Source organism: Hylaeus volcanicus, chromosome 5, assembly GCF_026283585.1.
Source record: "Hylaeus volcanicus isolate JK05 chromosome 5, UHH_iyHylVolc1.0_haploid, whole genome shotgun sequence".
Lineage (NCBI taxonomy): Eukaryota > Metazoa > Arthropoda > Insecta > Hymenoptera > Colletidae > Hylaeus > Hylaeus volcanicus.
The window spans coordinates 19,113,811-19,139,302 of NC_071980.1; the positions used below are offsets into that span (position 1 = coordinate 19,113,811).

At 40.9% G+C, this 25,492-nt stretch overlaps 1 protein-coding gene across 3 annotated transcripts; it reads left to right on the forward strand.

Annotated features, from left to right (window-relative positions):
• The first annotated feature begins 169 nt into the window (after positions 1–169).
• LOC128876420 (gastrula zinc finger protein XlCGF71.1-like) lies at positions 170–5,129 on the forward strand. 3 transcript variants are annotated; one of them, XM_054122777.1, is made up of 5 exons: positions 170–1,254; positions 1,544–1,625; positions 2,071–2,449; positions 3,963–4,130; positions 4,346–5,129. In XM_054122777.1, the coding sequence occupies exons 1-5, from the start codon at positions 1,193–1,195 to the stop codon at positions 4,405–4,407; spliced, it is 753 nt and encodes a 250-aa protein (XP_053978752.1). In that variant the 5' UTR covers positions 170–1,192; the 3' UTR covers positions 4,408–5,129. The 3 variants fall into 3 exon arrangements, with proteins under 3 accessions (XP_053978752.1, XP_053978751.1, XP_053978753.1); XM_054122776.1 differs by having other exon boundaries at positions 3,963–5,129; XM_054122778.1 differs by having other exon boundaries at positions 1,549–1,625; positions 3,963–5,129.
• The last annotated feature ends 20,363 nt before the right edge of the window (positions 5,130–25,492 follow it).

Genomic DNA, 25,492 nt, shown 5'->3' on the forward strand with positions numbered 1-25,492 from the left:
CATAAAATCCACAGTCCTAAATATAACAAAAATGTGTGTGCACTTATAATAATATTGTTATTTCATTTTGCATAAGTGCTCACATATTTTTGTTATGGTTAGCATGTGCTTATTATATCAGTTAATATTATAATAATATTGTTATTATGTCTTGCATAATATTGAACAATATATTCGACATACGTTATATATATTTTAGCTAGTTATCATTAATAGCGTGTTGGAAAGTTAGTTATTTTTAAATATATTGATATGGAGCAGCTTATTATTGGCTAATTTAACTGTTTATCAATACTTCTACATTTTGGATTCCTTTAGGAGACTTCCATTTGTAGGTCATAACTGAAACGTGGATTTTTTAATTTCTCGTAGTAATTGTCTCAAAGTATAGATGTCGACTCTGTATCGACGAAGTCATAAGTACCATTCATTATCTATTCCTTGTAAGTTAAGGAATTCCTCGTTTTCAACGACCGTAACACATCGTATGATTTATTTTACCAGTTACAATTTTACCACTTGACAAGAGGAATTCTCTGTCTTTTAATGAACAAATAACGACTGTTACTTATGTTTTATTTACGCAAAGTGATACATTTATTTCCTTTTAGCTATTATACTTTCGGTCAATTGGCGTGCACAATTAAAAATGATCCATGTCTCGGTTATAACCTACATCTGCCTGATTCATGTGCTTCCCGAGGATGACCCAAAAATCGAATACGCAATTTAAACAACCTTTGCAATTTCTCTCCCACCTCCACCTCGAAAACAAACATTTACTTCGGATGATACATTCTCTTGATCCAAGGAAATTTCGTTGTATGAATTTTTGGCTCATCTTGCTTTAAATTTCCTTTCAACTTTAATCAAATGAAAAATACTGAAATCCGCGAAGATAAAAATCAAGACGGAGGTTCTCGACGAGATCGAGAATTTTTCCGCAGGCGATGACCTCGAAGACAACTCGAAGGTCGTGACGAAGGAAAAGCTGCGCGCCACGGACGACCCTAGAACGCGAGGAGGATTGGAGCTGAGAAGAGGAAGCTTCGCGCAGTTCAAAACGGAACCGGCGACGTTCGCCGAATTCGTCGACTTCGAGGACTATATAGAGGCTCTGTCGAGCGGGAAACATCTGTTATGCAGCGTCTGCAAGATCGTGTTCCCCGACGAAGCTGAGTTCAAGACGCACATGGTCGACCACAGCCACGGGAAATTATTCCAGTGTGGTTTTTGTAGGAAACAGTTTTCACGGTAGGTGCGCCTTTTAATCGGCAATTTGACCGTTAACAACGTAATTACGCGTGTGATTTATTTAATTAGACGCGAACGAAATTAGCGCAACACTGTACGATAATCAGCACCGTCGGTACCTTCGTGGATTGAGCTACTTAGCGCCTCTTGCTCTCTTCCTCGGTTTCTGTTTTACTGCCCGCCTCGGGTCTCGTTCCTGATTACAATCCCCGCTGAAATTCTGACACGCTCGTTCTCACACGCAAATCATTCGTTTTATCCCGGATTGACGGTGCTTCCTCGTTTCAAGGTCAGCAGCCCTCAAGGATCACATCCAGGTGCACGAATCCTTCAAGGCCTTCAGGTGCAGGCACTGCGGTCTTCGATTCGAGGTACATTCAAAAATTCGTTGACGACTCGCGCAGAAATATGAATTCTTATTTCAGTCGATTTTATTTCATTTTATTTCGGACCAGTTATCCTCAAAAACTACACTATTAGAATTTAAAAAAAAATGTTTTCATACCAATTTTAGTCCAACTTAACCCTAAAAATTAAATTACATTAGTACGAGAAAAAAAAACAATTCAAGTCTGAAAGGGTTACAATACACTAATGTAGCAAATCCTTTTGCAGATAGTTTCTTGATGGGTCTGTAATTGAAGTGTCGAGATTTAAAAGCTGCAACTCTCTGATTTTTTTAAAACAACAACGAATGATTCTTACTTTTATCAAAATTTTCCTCTGTCAAATCATTTTTAATTACGATCGCTGAAAAATGAATTACGCTGTTAATCTAGCACAAAAGCGTCTTCTGCGACTGATTACAAATTCCAGGACAAGGATCAGTTGAAGGACCACCGATCGGAGGCGCACTCGACACGGCGGTCGTTCGAGTGCGCGGTGTGCAAGAAGAAGCTGCTCCATCGGCAGTCGCTGCGCGATCACAAACTGATGCACACGAACGTGAAACCGTTCGAGTGCACCGTCTGCAAGAAAAGGTTCCTGAGGCCGAGCAGCCTGAGGGCTCACATGATCGTTCACACCGCGGACCTGCCCTACAAGTGTGACGTGTGCTCCGCCAAGTTCAAGCGCTCCTCCGTGCTCAAGACCCACAAGCTGACGCACACTGGCGTCAGGAGGTTCGAGTGTGATATATGCAAGCGTCGTTTTCACCTGAAAGGCGCTCTGAAGCATCACATACTCTCGCACTATGGTGAGGCTCTTCACTTTCCAGCGAAATCATTTCTTAAGTGTTATTCAAGGTTTTAAAAATATTGTACTTTTGTTTCTTACTTATGGTTTCTTTTATCGATGAACAGAGTATAGAATTCATAGCTCCTTTTTTAAATTTATTTTCAATTTAAAAGTATATTTTATTTCTCAAATTTAAATTGAGAAGAAGTATGTAGTATATGTTAATATATATACAAATTAATTTTAGTATATGTTTAAATTTAGTAATGTATTAAAGTAAAGATTTTAGTATTAATACTTTTAGTAAAAGGCTTTTAGTAAAAGAAAATTTTAGTAAAAATTTAGTAAAGTATTTTAATTTTAGTATATGTTATTATACACGCAAATTAATTTGTATGTATTCTTTTAATTTTGGATCATTTGTACATTACACGTGTGTACATAATTATTTTAAATTGTTTTTATATTTCTTTTTGTTGAATCAATACATATTTCTTCTTAATTTAAAGTCGAAAAATAAAATGTATTTTAAATTTAAAAAATGGTACAAATATGTAGACAGATGGATGATTAAGATCTGTTTGATATTTCCATTTATGATCCTTGCTGTAAAAGAAGATTGAGAGTCACTGCTTCGCGTAAAATTTTAATTAAATAACGAAGAACGAATGGAAGCAACACGCGGAAATTTATTCGTGGCAAAAATACTTCTTTCCGCAATAAAAATTCTAATTTTATTTTAAGGAGCAACTTTTTCACTGTGAATATTCTCACAACGGAGCAGGGAAACGCGTCGCAGGAAAAATGCCTGAACGGTTCAAACTACTTTGTAGCACGACGTCTGCTTTCTCATATAAATTCCAGCTGGTATTGAGACATAAAAATTGTAGATAAGCACGAAGAGCAGTTTTAGTGGATAATCGGCGGCGGTATTAATTAAAAAATTAACCAACGTGAAGTTTACGTCTGCCAGATGGTTGCTAATTAATCCCTCCGCCATCAGAGAATCAACGCCATTTCGTTCTGTGCGACTGAATTGTATTTAAGCAACGATAATGTTGCGGTGACGTAGGGGTTGTAGTTAACGTAGGTTTGGCCTTCAATTAAAATGGGTCTTCATAGAAACAGAGACTCTTTGAAAAATTTATAGTGGCATTTTCAAGGGTCTAAGTAATTCTCAATTACTACGACATGGTACATCACCGTGTAGTGAAGGTTCACAAATTTCTGTTTCTTACAGTTTTAAAAATTCTTATTCCTTGCAAGTTTTGAATTAGATTTTAGATTGGTACGATATCGATGGGTGTACCATCGTATATACGTCCAAGAAATAGTTTAGTCGGAATAGTCTACTATGAAAGTTAAAATAAAATCACGAAATAGAGGATAATTGCACCCGAGTTTTAATTTGGTAGAGTTTTGAAAGACGATCAGACGCACAGCCACCAAAAATTTACAGACTTCGCGGACACGCAAGAGTTGGAAAGATTGAAAATCTAAAAATTTAAACTAACATTCCTTTTTACTTGCAGGAGTAAGGCCCTACAAGTGCGAGGATTGCGGCAAGTGTTACAGGAGGTCTTGGGGCCTGAAGGTCCACAGATACCGTCACACAGGTGTGAAACGGTTCGAGTGCGACCTCTGCAAGTCACGATTCACCGTGAAAACGAAGCTAGCGAAGCACATTTACGGCCACATAGGTGAAAAACCTTACAAATGCGATTTCTGTGGACGCCAGTATGGCGAACGCTATCAACTTAGGTCACACAAATGCGCGGCTACCGTTCGAAACCAATCCAGAGCGACGATCGAGCGTGGATTTTCAGACTCTGTCACTCAGATCGTATTTTTTCGACCCAAGTCCTCGAACGATCGAAGCGATACGAGTGCTAAGATCTGTTGATCTCATTTTTAGGTGAAACTTTCGCGGTCCAGTTTGTTTTTGCACGAAAAGCTGTCTGTGACCCTGGGTTTTAACAACGATTGTAATAATTGAGGAGCATTTATTACTCAGCAGTTTGAAAGGAAGCATTTGTAATGAAATGAGTGTATAAAAATTGTGAGATATGGTTACGCAGTATGAATATTATTTCGTGCTTAAAAAAATGAAATTCTTTATTGATTACTTGTATGTTCATGTATGAATGAATACTCACTGCAAACAAATGGTGTTTGTATATCTTTGTTACAATATTAATCACAGTAATACAAGTTTGTAAGCCAGTTAGAATCACATCGTTGTTCTCTATTCTTCGGATTTTATTTTGTTTTAGGTAAATAGGTAAGACTAATTAAGAACGAGTTGCCAAAGCATCATGGTGGACTAAAAAGAAAAGTTGCAGAGAAGAAGATGAAAACCTCCAAAAACATACAATATATGATACTTGTCGTTTAACTAAAATATCAAGAACTTAATTAGAAGACCAGAGGTACCATTTTGTGACGACAAATATCCTTCACCTCCTGTATACTTTTTCAAATATGAAGAATAGCTCCTGATTGCTTCCCATGTACTAGGACATTCAGAAATTAAAAACAATCAGATCCAAGCATGCGACTGGCTGCCACTGTGCGGTCACGTCTGCTTTTAATAGAGGGCTGGTTATTAATTAGAAATGGTCAGCTTTTCCTGTTGGAACGGTTTCATCTGCACGGATCTCGTCCGTGTTTGCATGCCCATGGACCTTCCTTTATAAAGACTCGACCTTAATAAGCACCCTGGCATGGAACAAAATTTCGATTAATTTCAACCTAGCCCGACTCGGTTCGAATTGTCTTCGAACGCGACGCACCCTCCATTGACTTACAGAGCTTGGCTTAGGTTCGTCATCAAGCCTCGTGTATAATCATAGTGATCGTTCGGTATTGCTTGAACGTGACTCTTTGTGATCACCGAACAATAATATTGGATGCATTCGTTTGGATCGCGACGGTATCCCCGGGAGTAATTGTTTAATCGAAACTACGTGGACGAATAGATGATAGCGGTACCATCTTGTGTAACTTTAAGTCAACTGTCGTGGTGTTGTTATACAGTTCAGAGGAACTTCATTTATTTTTATAGAAAATTTAAATGAGATAAGTGACGAGCATGTAGAGGAAACTTGGTACCAATGTTTGTTGAAATTTAAGTGATAGAAAGGTGCTTTTTTAAGAGAGGCGTTACTTATCTTTTGTGTAAAATATTCAGGGGGATATTCAGAAATTGGTACTATTATTCTTGTTTACGTTTACGTAAAAGGCAAGAGAATTGAAAGTTATTATTTTAGAAGAATGTAAAGTGTAGTATAACTGGTACCACTTTGTGTTTTTGGTTTGGTCAGAGGATAAGGGTGCCATTGGTAACATTGTAAACTTTGATTGATCTCTTTGTACAATTTCAACTAAATTAGAAAGTAAAAGTGCCATTTTATAAGAGTCGTTGTTATTCACCTATCATATAAAACGAAGAAATATTAAGAGCTCAGTAGAGTTTGACAGGTACCATTTCGTAACTTGAATTCGGTTAAAAAACATTTACCATTTTCCAACGACAAGCGTTATCCACCCCCTTTTATAAAGACCATTATTATTTACCCATCATATAAAACGAGAAAATATTAACAGTTCCGTAAAATTTCACCATTGTCACGTCGTAATTTAAATTCAATTAAAAAATAGTTACCATTTTCCAACGACAAGCGTTATTTACCTTCTGAATAACCGACGTCGCTACGTACAGAATATTTGATGGAATCTCCCGCGGCTATCATTTCCTGATTGTAAAAACTTGATGCCATTTTGGTCGTAGTTTCTTTTGCCAGGATTCCGCTGTCCTCCGTTAAATAAGGATACCTGTCCACGCAGAATTCTTCTCAAGGGTACATTATATAATTTGGTCTTGATAATACGCGAGCCGCCTGCTCGTCGGCCTCAACTGTATCTCGAGCACGTGGGCCCTCCTTGTGTCGCCGCACGTGAGAATGGTACTTTAAGGTGCGTGGACACAGCAGGGGCTCGCATACGGTAATCCGAGAAGAACCGTCCTTTATCTGATTGCATCTGTGATTCGCGATCCTCCGGGAGGAACTCTTTGACGATGCCGCCACGTATGTCGCCTCCTGGCCGTGTTTTTCCGTCTCTATTCACGAATTCACCATGCGTTTGGAACACCTGGGACCTAGAGAAATTCTCATCGAATCCCCCGAAAAAATTTCGACGCAATTTACGCGATCACGCGTGTTCTTTTGAGAATTTCTCAATGAATCGCAGTTCACTTTAGCGGTGGAAGAATTCATTGATTGTAGAAAATTTGTGGAAAATTGTTATCAAGCTGAGTATTTGTACATAATTTTATTGATTCCATGCAAATGCGTGGAAAATTCAAAGTGGAAAGTATTATAGACGTGTTATTATTTCTCTTATCAGGACTTTGTTGGTATAGAGTCAGTATATGGTTAGTGTAGATATCTGTGTCTCTTTCGCCAGCGAGTTTCTGCCATGTAGAGATACTATAGGTAGAGTAGGGATGCTATAAACCTTTACCATTTCGGACGAAATGGTACCTGTCAAACTTTACTGAGTTTCTAATATTTCTTCGTTTTATACGATGGGTGAATAACAATGGTTCTTATAAAATAACTCTTTTACTTTCTAATTTAGTATAAATTTTAAAAAGGAGCTATGTTCCATTAAATATTTTGTACGTTATCAATTATTTAGGGTGGATAACGCTTGTCGCTGAAAAATCTATTTTTTTAGTTGAATTCAAGTTACCAAATGGTATCAGTCAAAATTTACTCTGCTCCTAATATTTCTTCGTTTTATACGATGGGTGAATAACAATGGTTCTTATAAAATGGCACTTTTACTTTCTAATTTAGTTGAAATTGTACAAAGGGATCAATCAAAGTTTACAATGATACCAATTTTTCTCGTTTTGCATAGAAAGTGAATCACATGAATTCTTACAAAGTGGCACCCTTATCATCTAATCAAACTGAGAACACAAAGTGGTACCAGCCACCGGTTCACTGGTTCAGTGGTACCTGCCTGTAGGTGTTATTTTATCAATATGAATGTAAAGTTACATGTAATTATTAAAAGTATAAACGATAACCATTTATCACTAACATAAAAATGATATAGAAATATCCTAGTAGACAGAGACAGGCTACCGCGGTTTTATTTCTCTTTTCAACTGTAATATAATATCTCCGTGGTTTCTTCGCATTTGCATGAATTCTGCGCGTTTCCCTCGAGTTTTCCTTTAACGCCATAACGAGATATTCGAACAGGTATTGCGCGAAGGTGTCGAAAGTGCTGCAAACCGGGCGATCTCGGCCACGGGTGACTCATGGCGGCGAATAAGGAAGCAAGACGAGCTCGTACGTGGAAAAACCGCGGCGCAATTTTGACACATCGCCCCCTCGTGACCGTTGAGACGATTTAAATACATAGAAACGCGGATCCGACGTTTCTATTTCCCGCTTAATTATGCCCGGATTCGCGGAATCTACGATCTGACAGTTTGCCAAGCCTTGCACGCGGTCTTATGCAGAGTCACGCCAACTTCTAATTATTTTGATAACGATCGCAGAAGCTTTAATTATTTTCTACCGCCGTTGTTGCTCTATTCGCAGGCGTATGCTAATGACGGGACGTCGCGTAGATACCGGGCGATGATACCGTTTCGTCGTATTCGGATCATAATTGCGAGTCGCGATTGTATGAGACTGCTGGAATTAATATGACAGTTCGCTCGATACGAACTGTATAGTATTTGACGATTAGTTTGGATGTTGATGTTATACTTTTTAGTATAACATGGACTCGGTGTCGATTTTGTTGTGAACGTGTGAAAAATCGAAACTAAATTAAAGTTTCTCTTTCCAGTGTTTCTCAGCTATTATTATATAGGCGACTGTTTTGATAAACAGACCAACAGTACAAATATGGAATATTGATTGTCTATGTGAATTATTTGGAGGAAACTGTTTCATTCGAATCGCGATTTAGATAAATATTATTTCAAAAATTTGTTAGGAATATTCAACTGCGATATTGGACTCGTAATTATAGTACTCCACTATAGTTGGAAAATGGATACATTCCTCAAAGGCATTCTTCTTGGTTCCCAAAGCTACGTTCCTGTCTTCTTGAAGTCTCATTGAAGTTTAATTCATGAAGTTAAATCTCATTCCATACTATCAATGATTACTTATTTGGATATCTGCTTGATATGAGCTGTTCATTGCACAAATCGATTCACTCCATAAAATAAAAAGTTGAGAAATGCGAAGAAGTAGTGTACATTGTGTTTTTAAAATTCTCTTTATAATATAACTTCAAATAAATATTGTAGAATGCATAAATAGAGATATAGCTTTCATCTAACGGTATATAAAACTAATAAGAAAGAATAGCCTAGAAATAATCGGCTGTAGTGTTAAAATTTGTCTACATTTATTAGAATTTATTCGAACAATATCTAATAGCATATATGACCAACCACCATTGGTAGTTGGGAAGAATGCTCCCTTCATACTACGAACTATACTATACCAGCACTATGAACAAGACTACTTGTCTATTATACATCTCTTAATCATCTTTTCGTTCGAATCGCATTAGTACCACAGAAAATGTCGAGTAACATCTCCCTACTACCAATGGCTATTTCGACATCTGTTTGCTACCTGAATTTCATCTTTGGTCAGTGATGAGATTGACATTGATAAATATTCCATTAGATTAGTCCCATCACTAACAGTGACTTAGTAACTTCGATCCGTCGAGCGTTTCTGTGGTGGTGCAATTACAATATTCTTTTCCGCGTCGAAAGTCGGCATACGTTCGTCGCTCACGCTCAGGAAGTCTTTCTCTTTGCCAACTGCTCTTCATTTCTATTTCGTTATGCGCGCCCTAATTGGCACCTTGCGAGCAGTACGCTGCACAACTCGCGACTGATTATTTTGTAGCAATATTTCGTCTGGCACCACTGCCTTACCGTTTCATACTTTATGAGATTGTGTCACGATTTCGTTCCAGTTTCACGTTGACACGCGGTTTTGTCTGCTTATAGTAGAATTTTACTTGTAATTGGTGTATGGAAATTACGTATAACTGTAACTCGATGGTTCTTTTTTTGCTGGTAGTAAAATTAATCACACTTTAAAATCTAGAAAAGATTTAGAAAGGCATCTTTTCCTTCCTCGTTAATATATTCGAGCAGAAGTATTCGCAGAGAAAACGTACACTGGAAGGAAAATTTATTGCTGCGCAACGTTTCGGCTTATTTCCTTAGACCTGCATTGGGATAAAAATATGCTGGAATACGGAGATAGAGACTTCGCAAAACGATTATCACAGATAAAATGTTTTAGGAAATTACATGTAAAATTATAGTTAGTCCGATATTTATTGTACAAAGAACTAATGACTCGTGTAAACTTTTTTCTTCTCTAGTTAACACGTTGACTGCCAAGTTACTCATTACTATAAACTGAGGAATTAAATTGATTAGTTCTGAAAGGAAGTTGTCGAAGAAAATAAATCTGAATAGAACTCGTGAATATGGCCTGATTAGAAAAGTAAGTTTCACGAGAAATGCTAGACTATCTAGTTCTTAATTCTCCAGAAATTAAATTTTAACCTCGTAGGGATTTTCACGAGTATTAGCTTGCCGATCAAAGTGTTAATTAATTTTTAATACATAATAGGATTCCTCCAACGAATTTTTAAGCGAAGCTTCAAGACTTTTATACGCACTGTAATCAAGAAAAAGCAGTCGTTCATAAATGACCACCTCATCAAGTGCATGCTCAAAAACGTTCCCAGAATATAGTACAAAATGAATAATAAACAATTGCACTCAAATTTCATAACTCACAAAGGGGTGGCAATTGGTATTATCATCCCCCTCTCAAATTCGTCGCTATTTCTAGCTCTGTTCAACCTAGAGCAGGCATAGTGGCGCTCCGTTTGGTTTCCAAAAGGAAGAACGCGTCGAGAGGAATATTAAATAACGACGATGTCGATTAGTATTGACAACGGCGATTAAAGAGGCCGAATTGCCAGCCGGTAATGATCGAGGAGCCCCTCGCGAGCAGTGAGCACTGTAATTTCATTGATAATATTTAAATACGGGCTTTTGATAGCTGTCTACCCTCGGCTGGCATTAGCACCGGGCCCCGTAGGGCCCCGTCAGTCCCCTTCCATCTGTCCCACTCCGCCCTTGGCGCAGGCAGAGGCGTACTATTTATCGACCCGGTCCCGTCATTATTTCATCGAACTCTTTCATCGCCTCTGCTGGTTAATCGTCGATCCGTGAGGCCCGAACCGGGCCAAGGGGCCCCCACGATTCCGCTTTCCCTTTCCCTTTCCACGTGGCTCGCGATGATTCCATTATTACATTACGCAAATTATTCCATTATATAAATTTCTTGGACGGCGCGGAGTTTTTGCGAAATTTCGTCACGCGCCAAGGTAACCGCGGTACCGACAATTAAAACGTCGTTACGAGTTCTAATATCGATGCTCGCGCGACCATACGATTGTTATTGGCCAAGATAACGCGAGAATCTATTATCACGCGCGTTGCCCGTTTGTCGGCATCTCCGGTTCGGTTATATAAATTCTTGTGTTCCGCGGCAACGGTTCCATCTCGTCGCCTGAAGTGACCAGAGTAGTATTCTGTAGACCAAACAAAAGTACTACGAGTTACGATGAATTTTGGTTTACCATAAATAAAGTGTAGTAGTCTCACAGTCTATGATAGTGTCCTAGACCGTAGACCCTATAATAGTGTGTATAATATTATAAATATTATTTATTGTAGATCTGTGAAATTCGAATTCGATGTATAGTAAATAATATTCATTGCTAAATAGTTAGATATATAATATATAAATATATATTATATGTTTCATTGATTAATATGTACAATAAATGTATAATTTATACATGTGTATACATAAAAGTTATATACACATGAAATTCATCATGTTGCAGATCTTACAATAATTTCATCATACCGTTCATCATGATCAATTTACTAATATGTAATGTACAACAGATAACATTCGTACATAAAATTGAAAAATAATAAAATAGTACGCATAATAGACATCTCCACATACAGTTTATTTACGTGTAGTTAAACGATGTGTAGGCCATTAATTATTTACAAAACTTTCTGTACATATCATATAAAAAACTCAATTCTCTTTTAAATACATAGTGGCATAATCTAGAAGTAAATATGCCTGTGTCAGTCTCCCTGATATTTATTTCTCCTATAGCAGTGTTAAACTCGTAGCAGTCCTCTAACGAGCGTCTTCACGTTTAGCAAACTAAGCGCGGGGTATGAAGTGCAGTGTTCCGGAGATTGTTATAATTAACGAGAATTAACAATAATAGCCCCCCCCCCCCCCCCCCGTTGAGATCTTAATTGCAACGAAACCCTAATTTCCATGTCTACTAGCTATAGGTGGCTGCGTCTCACCGGTTTCATCTTTATCTTTTCTCTGTTATGAATTAAAAGCGCGTTAACTTTAGACGTTGCCGACGATTAAGATCAAGGGTCGGGTTAATTAAAGGCGTAACTTCGTCTGTTGTATAATTCCGACGTATGTTTAATCGAAACGTGACGTTTCGAGGTGGTGAGCGTCAATCCTTTACGTGATTAGGATGTCTCTCGCGTTTGCTTCGTTTTTTGAAATTTAATTTCCTCGCAGATATCATCGAGAAAGAACCATTTCTCGAATTTTCGAAACCAATCATCGTCTCGAATCTTTGACTAGCATTAAACGTTGATTAAGTTTAGAAATTAATTCTGTGCTTTTACGTTCAAACATTTGTAACTGCAGTTCGAGTACAAATATTTAATCGTCGTTTTGTTACGTTAAATTGGCGATCTTCTAAGCCCCTCAACTTAATTCACATAGCAATTGTATATGTATATACAAGTTTCAGTAACCAACTTTATTAGTGTTAATATTTTGGTTGTTGTTGTTCTCCATTATTTGTAACTGCAGTCCCAATCTTCACAGTATATGAAAACACATAGATTGTTTTGGGATTCGCTTTTACAAATATCTTGTAACGGAGGGAAGATTAAAAGTTATCGGATTTTTCTTTGTAAATAAATGATAAGTTTACCTTGGAAAGGCACGGCATTAATTTCTACACCTAATACTTTGAGCACCGAATTAATGAATTTATTCTAATTAGAAAGTAAGTCTATGTAGAACCAAAGCTTTTAGTACGTGGATTTATATAGATACGGAGTGTATACTTATGATTTACGGATCGTTAAGTTATAAAGCAGCTATAATCCAGTGAACAGTAATAAAATGGAAGGAATTTAGTTCTTTATACCGTTGAGAACGATCAGATAAGGCTCAACAAGGAAAAGAAGGAAATTCCTTTTTAACAATACGTATAAAGTATCGTGATGAATGTGATTCGCTTATGATATACGCATCGTTACTTTATAAACTAATTATAATACGTAATCACAACGAATGTTAAGAGTTGCTCGTTATAACCAATAAAAGTACGTGTTTGTTCCTTGCACATATCATTGCAAGCTACGCCGAGCAAAAAAGTTAATCCGACGTATATTTAAAATTAAAAATAATTGAATAATCGTGTTCTCAAAGATAAAACTAAAGTAGAATAATAACGTGGCTATTAACAGTGACTTTAAGTAATATAAAACTCGAGGCTTTTATCGTTACACGTTCCGTAACCTTCAATTTAATAGATCTCGGCTTTGTTTTCACAGAAGAAAAATTAATTTTCCCTTCCGTCGGTTACGTGTTGTAATTGACGTTTCATCGGCAAATGCAAACCGTGCCTTAATTAAATTATCGTGGATAATATTTTATGTAATATTAATTGCAAACGCCAGACAGGAGACGACAAGGTAATTGAAAAGTTGAACGTTGATAGATGGAAGTTATTTCCCTTTAAAAGGTGTTCCATAATGCGTTGAATCATTTATGCTAGGGAATAAATTCTGCAATCTTGAGCCGGAAGAGACGATAAACAGTCTCGAACGTGATACATATATTTTTCACTCAGTTCTTTTATTTCCCTTTATTATAATTAACACTAAACCTACAACTAACGATCAAATCATGGTTTTCAAACTTTCATGTACAGTTCCTGTATGCAATATATGAATTATACACAATTATTTAATGCATCATTCATATTAGAATCACGTGAAATATTTTCGGATTTAATTGAAAAGGATGTCTAAAATTAGTCATTTATCTGATCATAATGAAACACGGTAGGTTTAGTATTAAACATGAAAAATAATGTCGTCCAAGTGTCTTGTTATCTTTTAGACATATAATTTATTTACACGTAGCAATAAAAAGGACCATCGATAATTTATAAAATTACTATACTCTACAACTTATGAAATATTTAAAATTCTAGCACTATTCTGTTTTAAGAATTCCAACGATTAAAATCATTGTTCGGTTCTAACATAAAATTCCAAGACTAAGTAGGTGTAAGGATAAATTCGAGCAATGCGAGTAGAAGAAAAGAGAATTGCAGGTTAGAGTGGCTGTGGGGAGCAATTAATAATCGTCGTTGATGGTTTCCTAGCCGTTTCGATGATCAGCGGCGCGCGTTTCCGTGATTTGCATGGTTCGCAGGGATCGAGCAACCATAAATTCAAGGAAAGGGGTCGGCTTTTTCCCGCCGTCTGAGCGCGATCTAATTGGATATGAAATTAAGTCAAACGAAATCCTGGCAAAAATCCCAACGCCACGCCGGAATTTGAAATTCATATCTTCCGGCTGCGCGAGAGGATGCGCCGGTCGCGCTCGCGCATCCGTCATCTTTTTCTGCTCGTCCTGGAGAACGCATAATTGCGCTGCTGCATAAACTCCTCCTTGGACGTCGGGTCGATGCCATTGGAACTGGACGAGTAGGTCGAAGGAATCTTTATCATTGCTCACCGTGGCTCGTTGCGTCATCGTTGATAGAACACTCGTGACAGCTGGGACGCGCATGGGCAAGAACAAAAATACGGAAATTCGCAATCGGCAAATACTTTACGTTTCCAATACCGAGTACTGATGAAAATAATAAAACTCTGAAACTAGACATCGCAAATTTGTATCGTTAGATTAAAAATTACAAAATATGTTTCGAAATATTGATGCTGTACATATGTAGTGTTGAAAATAAAAAGATTTTCATAATTTTTCATAATCAGGAATAGAATTTGAAGTGACGTGAATCCTTTGAAATTTCTTCAGATTAGACAAATTTTAATCTTTCAAGGTTCCAGTCATAGTTTCAGGGTGTATTTCAGAAGTAGTTTGTACATATGGAGAATAGTTAACGCGAGGTTTACGGACCACCCGTTCCAAATATCACGGGGTTTTACAAAAACTGTTTATTTTTTTACTAATCATTTATGTTGACTTTCATCCCAATTTCTCGACAAATATTGTATTTAGAAAACGTCGGATACTTATGCATCAACCTAACTGTCCCCATCCCTCACACAGGGTGTTGGGCCTCTCCCCAAAGAACCTAAGGGCTGAAATGCGTCTTAGGACCCAACAAATCAAGATCTCCGTGATAGTTTCAGCAGTTTTGAAATACTCACAGATTTCAGATCGCTTCCAGCTACCACGAGACTACTAAATGGTTCCTCTTCGGTTACACGTCATCCAACCTTAAGCAACCGCGTCAAGGCGGAAACCATTTGCAGAGAGTTGTCCGAGGTATGGATAACGAAACGGTTTTTACCCAGAGCAGCCAGCTTGGCCTCCGCATCAATCGGTGATCCTAGGTGGACAGGACGCGTCTTGCCGCCAGTCGAGTACCCTGGATCTTTAACGGTTCACGGTCTCAAGACAGGAAAGCTGTCGCGTGCTTCATCGCCGCGCCCAGCGTCTGCGCCGGTGAATGAAACGAGGCATTCGCGGTCTCGTTTTGCGTCTGGCTTCGTTTCCAGTCCGATCGTGTAGCCTTCCGTCTCGATTGACAGCCTTAATATATCTGTTCGCGATGCGTTTCATCTGGAACGTTTAGGTATAATCCGACTTAATGCCGGCTGATTCAATTCAATGAGCCCCGACGATGGCTTGAAAAAACATCGGGTACCGGGAGCTGCCCGGCAATGTTCATGGAAATCGCCTTAATTCGGCCGATTATGGGAAGATTTTTCGTGCATGTTTCTGGAGCAGAAACCAAACGACCGTGTGATAATTGTGCTTTAGTAGATTATTCATCTTGGGATTGCGAAAATGGGAAACTTGACGAGGGTGAAGTTTCTTCGTAACATCTTTTTGGAGGATTTATGTATAATTTAAGTTTTGAAGTAGGAGAAATTGTACACTTTCGAATAAAACGTTGCTTCAAATTGTTTATGTTCTTCGCATAGGTAATACATTCCTTTGGAAGTTCCTTTTCTCACTGAAAATATTTTCCTTTAGCGGTGAATGACTATCTGATACGTTATCCTTTATAAAAACTAGTTGATTCTATTTTTCGTTTATTTCTTCATTCACTTCAATATTTTTAATTTGAAATGTTTGTTAGGTAGAACGTTGCAAGGTCTTCCTGCAAGGTCTTTAACCCTGTGATTTTTAAATAAATTGAAATGGGAAATTGGAATGTTCATCAGGAGCTTGTTGGAAAAACCTGTGGTAGATGTTTAGTGAAACGTAGCTTTTGAAGTAATGTTCAAACTTCGAGACAAATTGTTGCTTACTGTTATAATATATTTTATTTTAAGTTTCTTTTCTTACAGAAGAGACCTGCTTTTTCTCCTTTGCCCAAATTAATACTTTCTTCAGTTCAAGTAATATTTCTTCGGTTACTTCAATAATCTGTTAGCTGGAGTATATATTGATTAGTGTCAGGGAACCATGAAAAGTAGGATTCTCAAGAAATGAGTCGAGGATGCATAACACATCATCACTTTCTTGATCCTCAACAGTCTTCAAAACTGTCCCTCCTCGTGGGCACACCGAATTCACACTCGAATTCCAAGACTTCGAGGACCCTCGTTTGCATATCAAATATTACTGCACCTAGCCTCAATCCAAACTCTACGTACATCCACTGCAACAAGCAAGAAGTCTCCAAATCAGGAGGCTCCATTCCAGGGTGAAGAACAGAACCTGCCAACTAACAACGAATCTATCCAAAAAAATAGGTCACTCTTGCCCACCTTCTCGATCCTCAACAGTCTTCAAAACTGTCCCCCATCGCGGGCACACCGAATTCCAGGCATTCGAAGTTCCTCGTTTGCATATCAAATATTACTGCACCTAGCGCGTCCAGAATCGGGGCGTCGGTACCATTGAATCGATCGTCTCTTCAGGGACAGCCACACGATTCCTCGTCCAGTTCGGACGTAAGAGTGGCGCGGTGTTTCACGAGAAGGGCCCTCTCTCTCTCTCGCTCCTTGTTGCGAACGGCTGGTCTCGGTTCGATGTAGGTAATCATGCGCCGCATTCCCCGGGTGCCGGAGAAGATTTTCGGTTTCATTGTACGCGAGGGTGGGTTAGAGGATGCAGGGAACGATCGACGGCGCGGCAGAAAAAGAGGATCGATCCGCGGTTGGAGGCGACGAAGAGAGACGGTGGAGAGAAGTCGGGGCAGAAGAAAGGTAGAGGCAAGACTCCCGAAGAAAAAGGCTGCCAGGAGGCGAACGGGGCCAGTAAGCGGTGGAAGAAGAAGAAGACGAAGAAGAGGGAGGAAGAAAACGAGATGGTAGCCGGGGAGTCCAAGCAGATCCATCGTCGGTCGGGGCTCACGGTGGAAGCAAACGACGCAAAAACTGGCGTGCATTGTCCCCGACTGAGAGGCAAACGGAGCTGATGCCGCGGTCGGGAGCGAGAGACAGCGAGGAGAACCGGGAGGAAGCTATGTTCCAGCGGATCCATGCATACCAACCTTCCCTGCCAGCATCGGCTCGATCCTACCGAGAAAAGAAGAGAAGAGCCTGCTGGTGGTACGGGAATGGTAAGGAGGCTACCGACCAACAGGGTAGGGGAAGGAGGACGCGCTCTGGCGGTCGATTTGATTTTTAAATGCAAACAAATCTACATCGTGGCAAAAGAGCCGCCGACCACGTCGCGCGCGGTCAGAGGAAACCGACGTTATTCCGCTACCGGGGCGACGTTCGAGGCAGGAACGTCGTCGCAGGCGATACTCGACGTCCTGCCGGATATTTTTTTCCATCATCGTGCTACGTCGCGATCCCACCCCTCCCCCCTTGGACGACGTATTCCACCCATCCGGAGATCCTTCGATCGGGAGAGATCTTGTCCTGCTCCTCCCACGGTGATACGCCAGGGCCGCAAACTGGACACCGATCGCAAAGTGGACTGACGATTTGTCGAACGATCCGTCGTCGTGCTGACTTTCTCGCTCCTGCTACCGATTTTCTTCGAGCTCTCCTGGGCTTGATTAACCCTTCGCACTCCTACGTCAAGCACGACCCGACATCAGTTTTTATCTCAGGAGCTTCTTTTTCGAGTCCTACTCGACATTCTTTCGTGTCCAAATCAATAAGGAAGACCTGGAGCATATGATAAACACGGTAGTTTAGATGGGAAGACTCATTTCGTTTGCGTAACGTGCGGAAGAAAACCAGGATTGCATCCTGGAAATTGTTTCAAGAGATATCATGCACTTCATAATTACAAAATAGTGTGAATGGAACGGGTATTTATTAATTATTATTTATTTGAATTCCCTTATTTTTTAGTTAAAGTAAATTTCAAATAAAATTCTTAAAAGGGAACTGCTGGTAACGAAATTGAAATGTAATTCAGAGTGCAAAGAAGATGCACTTTGATGACTAAAAATATATAGAAAATCCAGCGTAAAAAAGATGAAGGTTAGAGAAGAACACGCAACGAGATTCACACAAAAAGAAATAAAGTGAGAAGGCGTCACAAAGCGTAGGGCAAAAAGACACTTGGAGAAGAATAGGAACTGTTTAGAGTCTACGCTAAAACGTAGCTAATCTAATATGCTCAAAGAATATTTGTCTCAAGTTTTGATAAATAGTACCCAGATGAAGACAGAGGAATCTCACAAGTAGATCTCTCTATGCAGATGGGACGAGTCATCGTTTGAATCTCTCTTAAGGTACGTTTACGTCTTCGCGACACTATGCCGTGGAACATGTTTGAAATACTCGGAAGGGTTCGATCTTCATGGGATAGCGCGCAACGAGGTGTCCATTTGCTGCGCGTTGGTGGAAAAAACATGATAAGAACTCACGCGCTAGTGTTCACGCGTTCGAAAGCAAGTAAACGCGTCGCTATAGGCAGGGTGCTCGTTTTCAAGGGGACGCGTAAAAAGCGCCCGTTCCGTACGAGTCCGTTTCTTCTTTCTTGTATCGGGTTTTATGCTCTTCACGGGTGCAAGTTCTCGATTTTATGGGCACTCGTGTGTGTAGGTGACTAACGATCTTGTTCCACATTTTTGACACTAACGGGGACATCTGTCGAGTCCTCGATGCGGATTTTGAAGAGATTTTTGTAGAGTGCTCGTTTCGACGCGAATTGAGTCAAAGTAGGGAGGTTCAAGCCAAGTACGCTTTTTTAGTTGCGATTATTTATAGTTCAGATTTAGGGGACGTTGACACGCTTTAAAGTTTTAGTTGTTTGAAGGTACATATGATAGGGAAGAAGGTATCATCTCAATCACTTTTGTATTTGACTTATCAGGGTTTTATAAAATGGAGAAATTTAACTTTTTGTGGTTCTATGTCAATTGAGGTTCGACAAAAATATACTGAAATCAGAACATTTGGACAGGAAAGGTTTAAGAACGAAGATTTATCGATTTAACTTCGATCACCTTTTTGTCGAAATTGTCAAGCATCTTCAGGGCAATGAAAAAATGAAATTAGGAAATGAATAAATACCATAGATTGCTTTCACTAACAAATACAAAATATCCACCTTGACAATTAAGAACGACGCCGTTTCTCTACATCTAACATAACCATAAAAAATATTCGCTTAAAGCTCACTATATCTTCCATGCACAGAAATAAAATTCTTTCTAACATGACGTATCAATACAAAAAATTCTTGAAGCTACCAATGTGCCTCTTCCTTTCCTACTCCAGATACCAAACGCTGGAATCTCGCAGAAGAAGAAAACCACCCCATCCCTTCAAATTCCGATCGGTTTTCCTCGTCACCAGCTATCGTGAAGGCATCGATCTCGATCCCACGAACTTTCGATTTCGTTCGAGACACTTTCTCGACGGAAGGGCTCCGTCCACGTCGCGGACCACCAGATTTCGAGCAGGTACAACGACACTCTTTGCACGCAGGAATGACGTCGAATTCCAAGCGTGTGCGCGCTCGAAACAGGGGGTTCGCGGCGCAAAGGGGACAGGGAGAATCGCGTTTAGCAGAATCTTCGGTAATTGTCATTTCTGAGCAGCCAGACATACCTACTCCGAACAGAAGAGGCCTGACTCTCCTTATAATAATATGCGACCACGACGGAGCGGTGTCCTCTGTGCGAAGCGACCGTGCTGGAGTTCCAGGCCTGGTCCTGGTCGCCTAATAAAACGATCGTCGATTATCGTGCAATTATGCCGTCTCATTAATCCACCAGCAATTATGTCCCCCGCCCCCTCCGCTTCCGCTGTCCGGCGGTCCCCCTCCCTGCCTCACTCTTCGTCCTCCGAGCAGCGCTTCTTCGCTTCTTCTCGTGCCTGCCCGTCCCTTTTCGTGCGCTCGCTTCCCGCGGAGGGACTCTGCAGGCCCTTATCCGCCGTTTCATAACTTATGAACGTTGACAAGCGCACGCCGCAATGTTGGGACAAGCTCGGACGCGGTCGTTCCCGTCAGCGGCGGCAATTACACCCTACTTGGAACCCGAGGAGAGGCCGCCGCTCGGCGAACGCTCGGCGTTCGCCTGGGTCCTCGTGACGCATTGGCGTCTTTTTCGAGCGGGCCTCCCTTTTTCGTCGGAACCGGAAAGAGGCTAGAATGCCTGTGACAAATCGAGACGGGGGCTTTGAAGAGACGCGCGAAAGGCTCCCCTGAGCGCGAGTAGACGCATTTGGAAGAGGGTAGCGTTGAGGCTCGATGAACGTCTTCGAGTTGAACGTGTTTTAGGTAAAGTCTTTTGCTTGGGAGTTGGGCGAGGCACTCAATTGACTGTCGCGTAACGGCCACACCTCTACTTGCACGCATTTTCGGTATTGGCCGAGTCAAAAGCTACCGTGTGATGAAAGACGTGAACAGGATAGAGCGAGAGAATGATAGTAATCATTGGCGTAATGTTAAGAATAACTAGAAAGTTCGAGGCGCACGAAATACACTTTTTTCATCAAACCAATCAATTCCATCATCGTAACAGAAAAGGCGGATTTTACGGTGGCGAATAGATATGTAGTATTAGGTTGGAGAGTATCTTTGGAGAAACTATGTAGATCTAGCTCAACATAGTATCATCCTTGGTAGTTCCATTATTACTACTACACTAAAATGGTTACAGTAAATGTTGATCCTAATATTAACTGTGGATTGCTATCTATCTATCTATCTATAAGTAGATCTAGCCAAATACCATCCTTGACAGTTCTACCGTTACTACTACACTCAGGTGGTTACAGTACAAGTTGTTCCTAATCTCATCTCTAGTAGATTGCTACCTAATTACCTCTCTATGTATAAAAGCCCAACAATAGTACCATCCTTGGTTCTCCTTGGTATCCTTGGTATCTTTGCTGCTATATTTAAGTAGTTAGATCACGTGAAAACCGATGGTACCCATGGTGCCTACCCTCATCCACAGAATTAACCCCTGCTACTCTCATCTCCTGTAACTATTGATCTCTACTCCAGGGCTTTCGGTTGACGACTCTCGCCACTTCCATCTCTCGTCAAAAGGCCTGTCCAACCCGGAGGACTCGACCTGGCAGGGCTGGACAGGTCCAGGAATCGCTCGCAGGAAAAGCGGCAGCTGCTTAGTATGCTGGTATTCGTCGCATACCAGCTGAATCTCTAGCGTCCTCTCGTATTCCCGACGAGCCAGGGCTGTTGGCTTCTCGGAGATGAGAGACTAAAAACTCGCGGACGTTCCGCAAAGGGACATTTAAATGATGTCGACGCGGCTCCGCGCACAGGTAAAGAGAGAAAGAGACCGTCTGCGGCGGGAATAACTCAGCGGTTAGCTTCCTCCATCTCTTCGTCCCTCTTGCTCGTCCTCGTGGAAGGTTAGAGACGAGCTAGATGGACGGACGAGGAGACACGGCTCCGTCAACCAGCGACATTGCGGACTCCGGATCCTCTTTTCTCTCTTTCTCTCCGCGAGACGTCTACTACGTTTCGTCTCCGTTGTTTCCCCAGGAGGAAGCAGACGCGAACAACAGGCCTACGGTGAGCCTACGGGGGCGGAGGGACCACGGAGAGGTGGATGCTAATCAGATGCCGACCGCGGCGGCGACATCAAAGGGGACTAGCGTCAGGCCTTGTCACCAGCCACGAGACCGCGTTGCCCTCGCCTTTATTTGAATGCGCTATCTTCGGGATACGCGACGATGACGAGAACGGTTTTTTCGGACTCTGGAACGCGGCCTGAGCCGAGGGATGATACAACATGGTCGCGGCAGAGGCCAAGGCGGCGTAGGACGTCGATCGACCGCTAAATGGCTCCTAGGGATCGTTCCGTGGAATTGGGAGCACTTGGAATGCAGAACGATCCCCGCTTCGCTGGGCTCTGTGCTCGCGATTAGACGTTTGCCGAGACTGAAGGCTCCGGAGGAAGGGAGATTTGAATCGATCGGGACAGAAGAACAGGGCTGAGTCTTGAGGAGTTTGATGGACAGATTTTCCGAGCTTTGTAGTTTCAGGTATGTTTACGGTGTCAAGGATTGCGTTGACGTTACGTTGTCAGGGGTCTATGCTAGCTCAGGTGTTCCTCAATGTTTGTTAGAAACTTAGAAAGTATATTGTCAATGTGCACAGTTTCCAGGACTGGTGATAGATTCCAATCTCCATTGTTAAATAATTGGAGAATCATGTGAATCATTTTAATCGATCATGTTCGCCCTCGTTATCAACAATCTTTTGCTATCTAGTGTGCAAATTTTCAATGCCGGATCGATAAAGATCAATTGGTACACAATGAGCTGATAAATGATAAACAAGTATTGACGATATTACATTCTGGTTCTCCTAATATATTGATAGTAGAGTTAAATCAGAGATGAAGAGTATACATAATAGATATGTGACCTAGAGTCACGTGTGCTTACAGAGTTAATGACTCTAGAACAAATTCTGTTATCAGTAAATGCTTATTATTTGAGGATGGGCTAAAAGCCTCTAATACGCAATTTTCTATATCTCGACTTTCATAAACTGAAATTCAGTTCTGAGACATAGGCTTGTAGAGTTTGTAGATCGAAGAAATTTTTTTTGTTAATGCATCTATGTCAATACTACCTTAGATGTTCCCCAAGTGTTTTGGTTTGTTATTCTATTCCATATACGCTAACGACGTCACTGTAATCTTTGTTAACAGCAGATGTTTATTATTCGTGTATGAATTAGATTTTATTCCCAAAATAATCTTGGCCACAACCGGATTTTCTCAGGCCGCAGGCTAACGTCAACCTAACAGGTTACAGTTTGCATAGAAATATCTGAGAAACGACGTGACGTATATCAGCCATAACGAAGAAGCGCGTAGTTTCTTATACGAAGCTAGCAAGAATTGCCCGCAGCCCGACGATGAAGTGTTAAACCAATCCTTCGTCCAGGATCGCTGCTTAGTAGAATCATCATTCCTCGTCGGACGTCCGTAACCAAGATCCAGTCATTAGCGCGCCCAGCTTCAATCTTCGGTATCGCAATTTTAGCTAGCAAAGGCTTGTTAATGACTCTATTGCACAGGAAGCGAGGTCTTCCTCTGTGCACTGGAGCTACTCGAATGGATGATCATCTGGGAGCTCCGTTCTCTGTTGGTATCGATGTTGGAGTGTCTACTTAAGAGAAACACAGAAAGAAGATTAGCTACTCGCGCTCTGCACGCGATCTTGGATGTTTAGATGGCTATCAGAGGAAACTGGATTCTCAAAGACTTCTGTAGGTGCTTGTTAACGCGCCTGGTGAATGATTTGCAACTTGGGGGTTTTAAAATAGGGTGGATTTTATGTGTAGTTGTATTAAGGGAGCTGAAGTGTCTGTATCTGAAGGGTGCCATGAGGTATGATTGCTTCTCTAGTGATGTCTGTGTAGACTTTGGTCGCATGTATCTGTTGCAACCAGTAAGTGACATTTTCTTTCTAGAAACACCTTAGTTTGGTATAATAGGTTTTGCTTCATATGCATTGACAGCATCAGTGAGACTTGTGCAATTTGATTTCTCTACTTCTGTGCTCATTTAATTAGCAATATAACAGGATAATGATAATGAGGTGCTCCTGTAAGATGAAGCAAAGGTGAAACAGGTTATCACTGATGTTAATCAATTGGATAAACATTCTTCAAAATATTCTCTGTACTATTTACCGCGATACAAAGAGTTCAAGAGTTAAAGAGACACCTCTATATCCAACATTCCACAACCTTTTCTTTGTCTTATTAGTCCTCTTTACTATCTCCAAACGTCAATGTCAGTCTCTACTCTCTAACCAAAGTGACGTAGCGAATAAGATCAAGTCAACTTCAAAGAGTCAACTACAGTTTTCACGATTCACCCTTTCGACTATGTCAGGCAAGCATGCATCTAACACCCAATCCAACACCCCACCAAAGAGACCCAAGTAGTCCACGATCAATCAATCATCAAATAGTCTCGTCAGCTTCCTTTCCTGTTATCGAGCATCTCAGGAAGCGTCTCGACACTGGTAGCCCCTGTCTTTAGGCAGAGTAATGCATCAAATAGGATCAAGTGATCACCGATACTACTCATTTGGATGAACACTCTTTCTATAATTATCCAAGCTATCCTCCATGCTTCAAGGAGTTAAAATTCACCAAACCCCCTTCGACTTTGTCATACAAGCATCTCTCCATCCAACACCTCACCAAAGAGACTAAGAGACTCCAAGCTATCCATGATCAATCATCGAATGGTCAGCCTCCTTTCCAATTTTTGAGCATCCCGAAAACCGTCTCGCCCCAACTCCGTTACTCAGTTCACCGAGTAACACATCAAACGCGTGTGACGCGAGCGTGCGTATGTACGCGTACACGAGGAAATATATTAAGGCTCGCAAGCGCGAGCTGGTTAGGGTTAAGAACCGGGTATAAAGATGTTGTTTGAGGCGTCGGACACCTGTGCCCGGCCTGCTGGCTCTGCATATGGGCTGCCTCTCTCTTCCTCCCGTCCAGTGGCTGTTCTTCCTCTTTATCGCCCACCTTCTTCGCTATCGTTCCTTCCACCGCCCCGTGAAACATCATAACGTACGCGCGCGCTGCCCGAGCGACCCAGACCGTGCGGATTCACGCGTGCACGTACGTACGTGTGCACAGCGAAGAGACGGAGCAGTACGTAACGTATGTACCCTGCATTAAGATGCAGACGATGATAAGGACGACTTTACGATCTCACGCTCGGACGATTCATAGCCTGGCGATGCATGAACGGCCCCCGTTTACTGGTGTTCCCGCGGTACCGCGAACCCACCCCTCATCCTCTGCCGCCACGCTGTTCCGATCATGCTAGGCCTGGTTTACGCCCCACTCGTGCGATTGATCCTTCATCGACGAATTCCTTGGCGATACCGGTGACGTTGCGCTGTTTATTCGTGGCCTTTCACGAATTGGTCGAGATTAGTCGAGATTTTTTTATAGTGGAGGGATTTTGGGTAGGTGGAATATTAAATGGAGGATGAGATTATTCACAGTCAGTACCATTAGTATTCGTACCATTTTTGTCTATTGATGAAATTTGTCTAAACTAAATGATAGTTTTGATGTTTCCAAATCAATGTTTCATTATAAATATGTACACGAATAAACTTTACACGTGTACATATTTATGATGAAAAATTTATTTGGGAACATGACTTCTATTGTTTAATTTAGATAAACTTCTTCAATGA

Coding starts and splice junctions, on each gene's coding strand:
- LOC128876420 (XM_054122776.1), top strand. CDS start 1,193: ATGGTCGACCACAGCCACGGGAAATTATTCCAGTGTGGTTTTTGTAGG. Junction 1,255..1,543: donor TGTAGGAAACAGTTTTCACG/GTAGGTGCGCCT, acceptor CCTCGTTTCAAG/GTCAGCAGCCCTCAAGGATC. Junction 2,450..3,962: donor TCACATACTCTCGCACTATG/GTGAGGCTCTTC, acceptor TTTTACTTGCAG/GAGTAAGGCCCTACAAGTGC.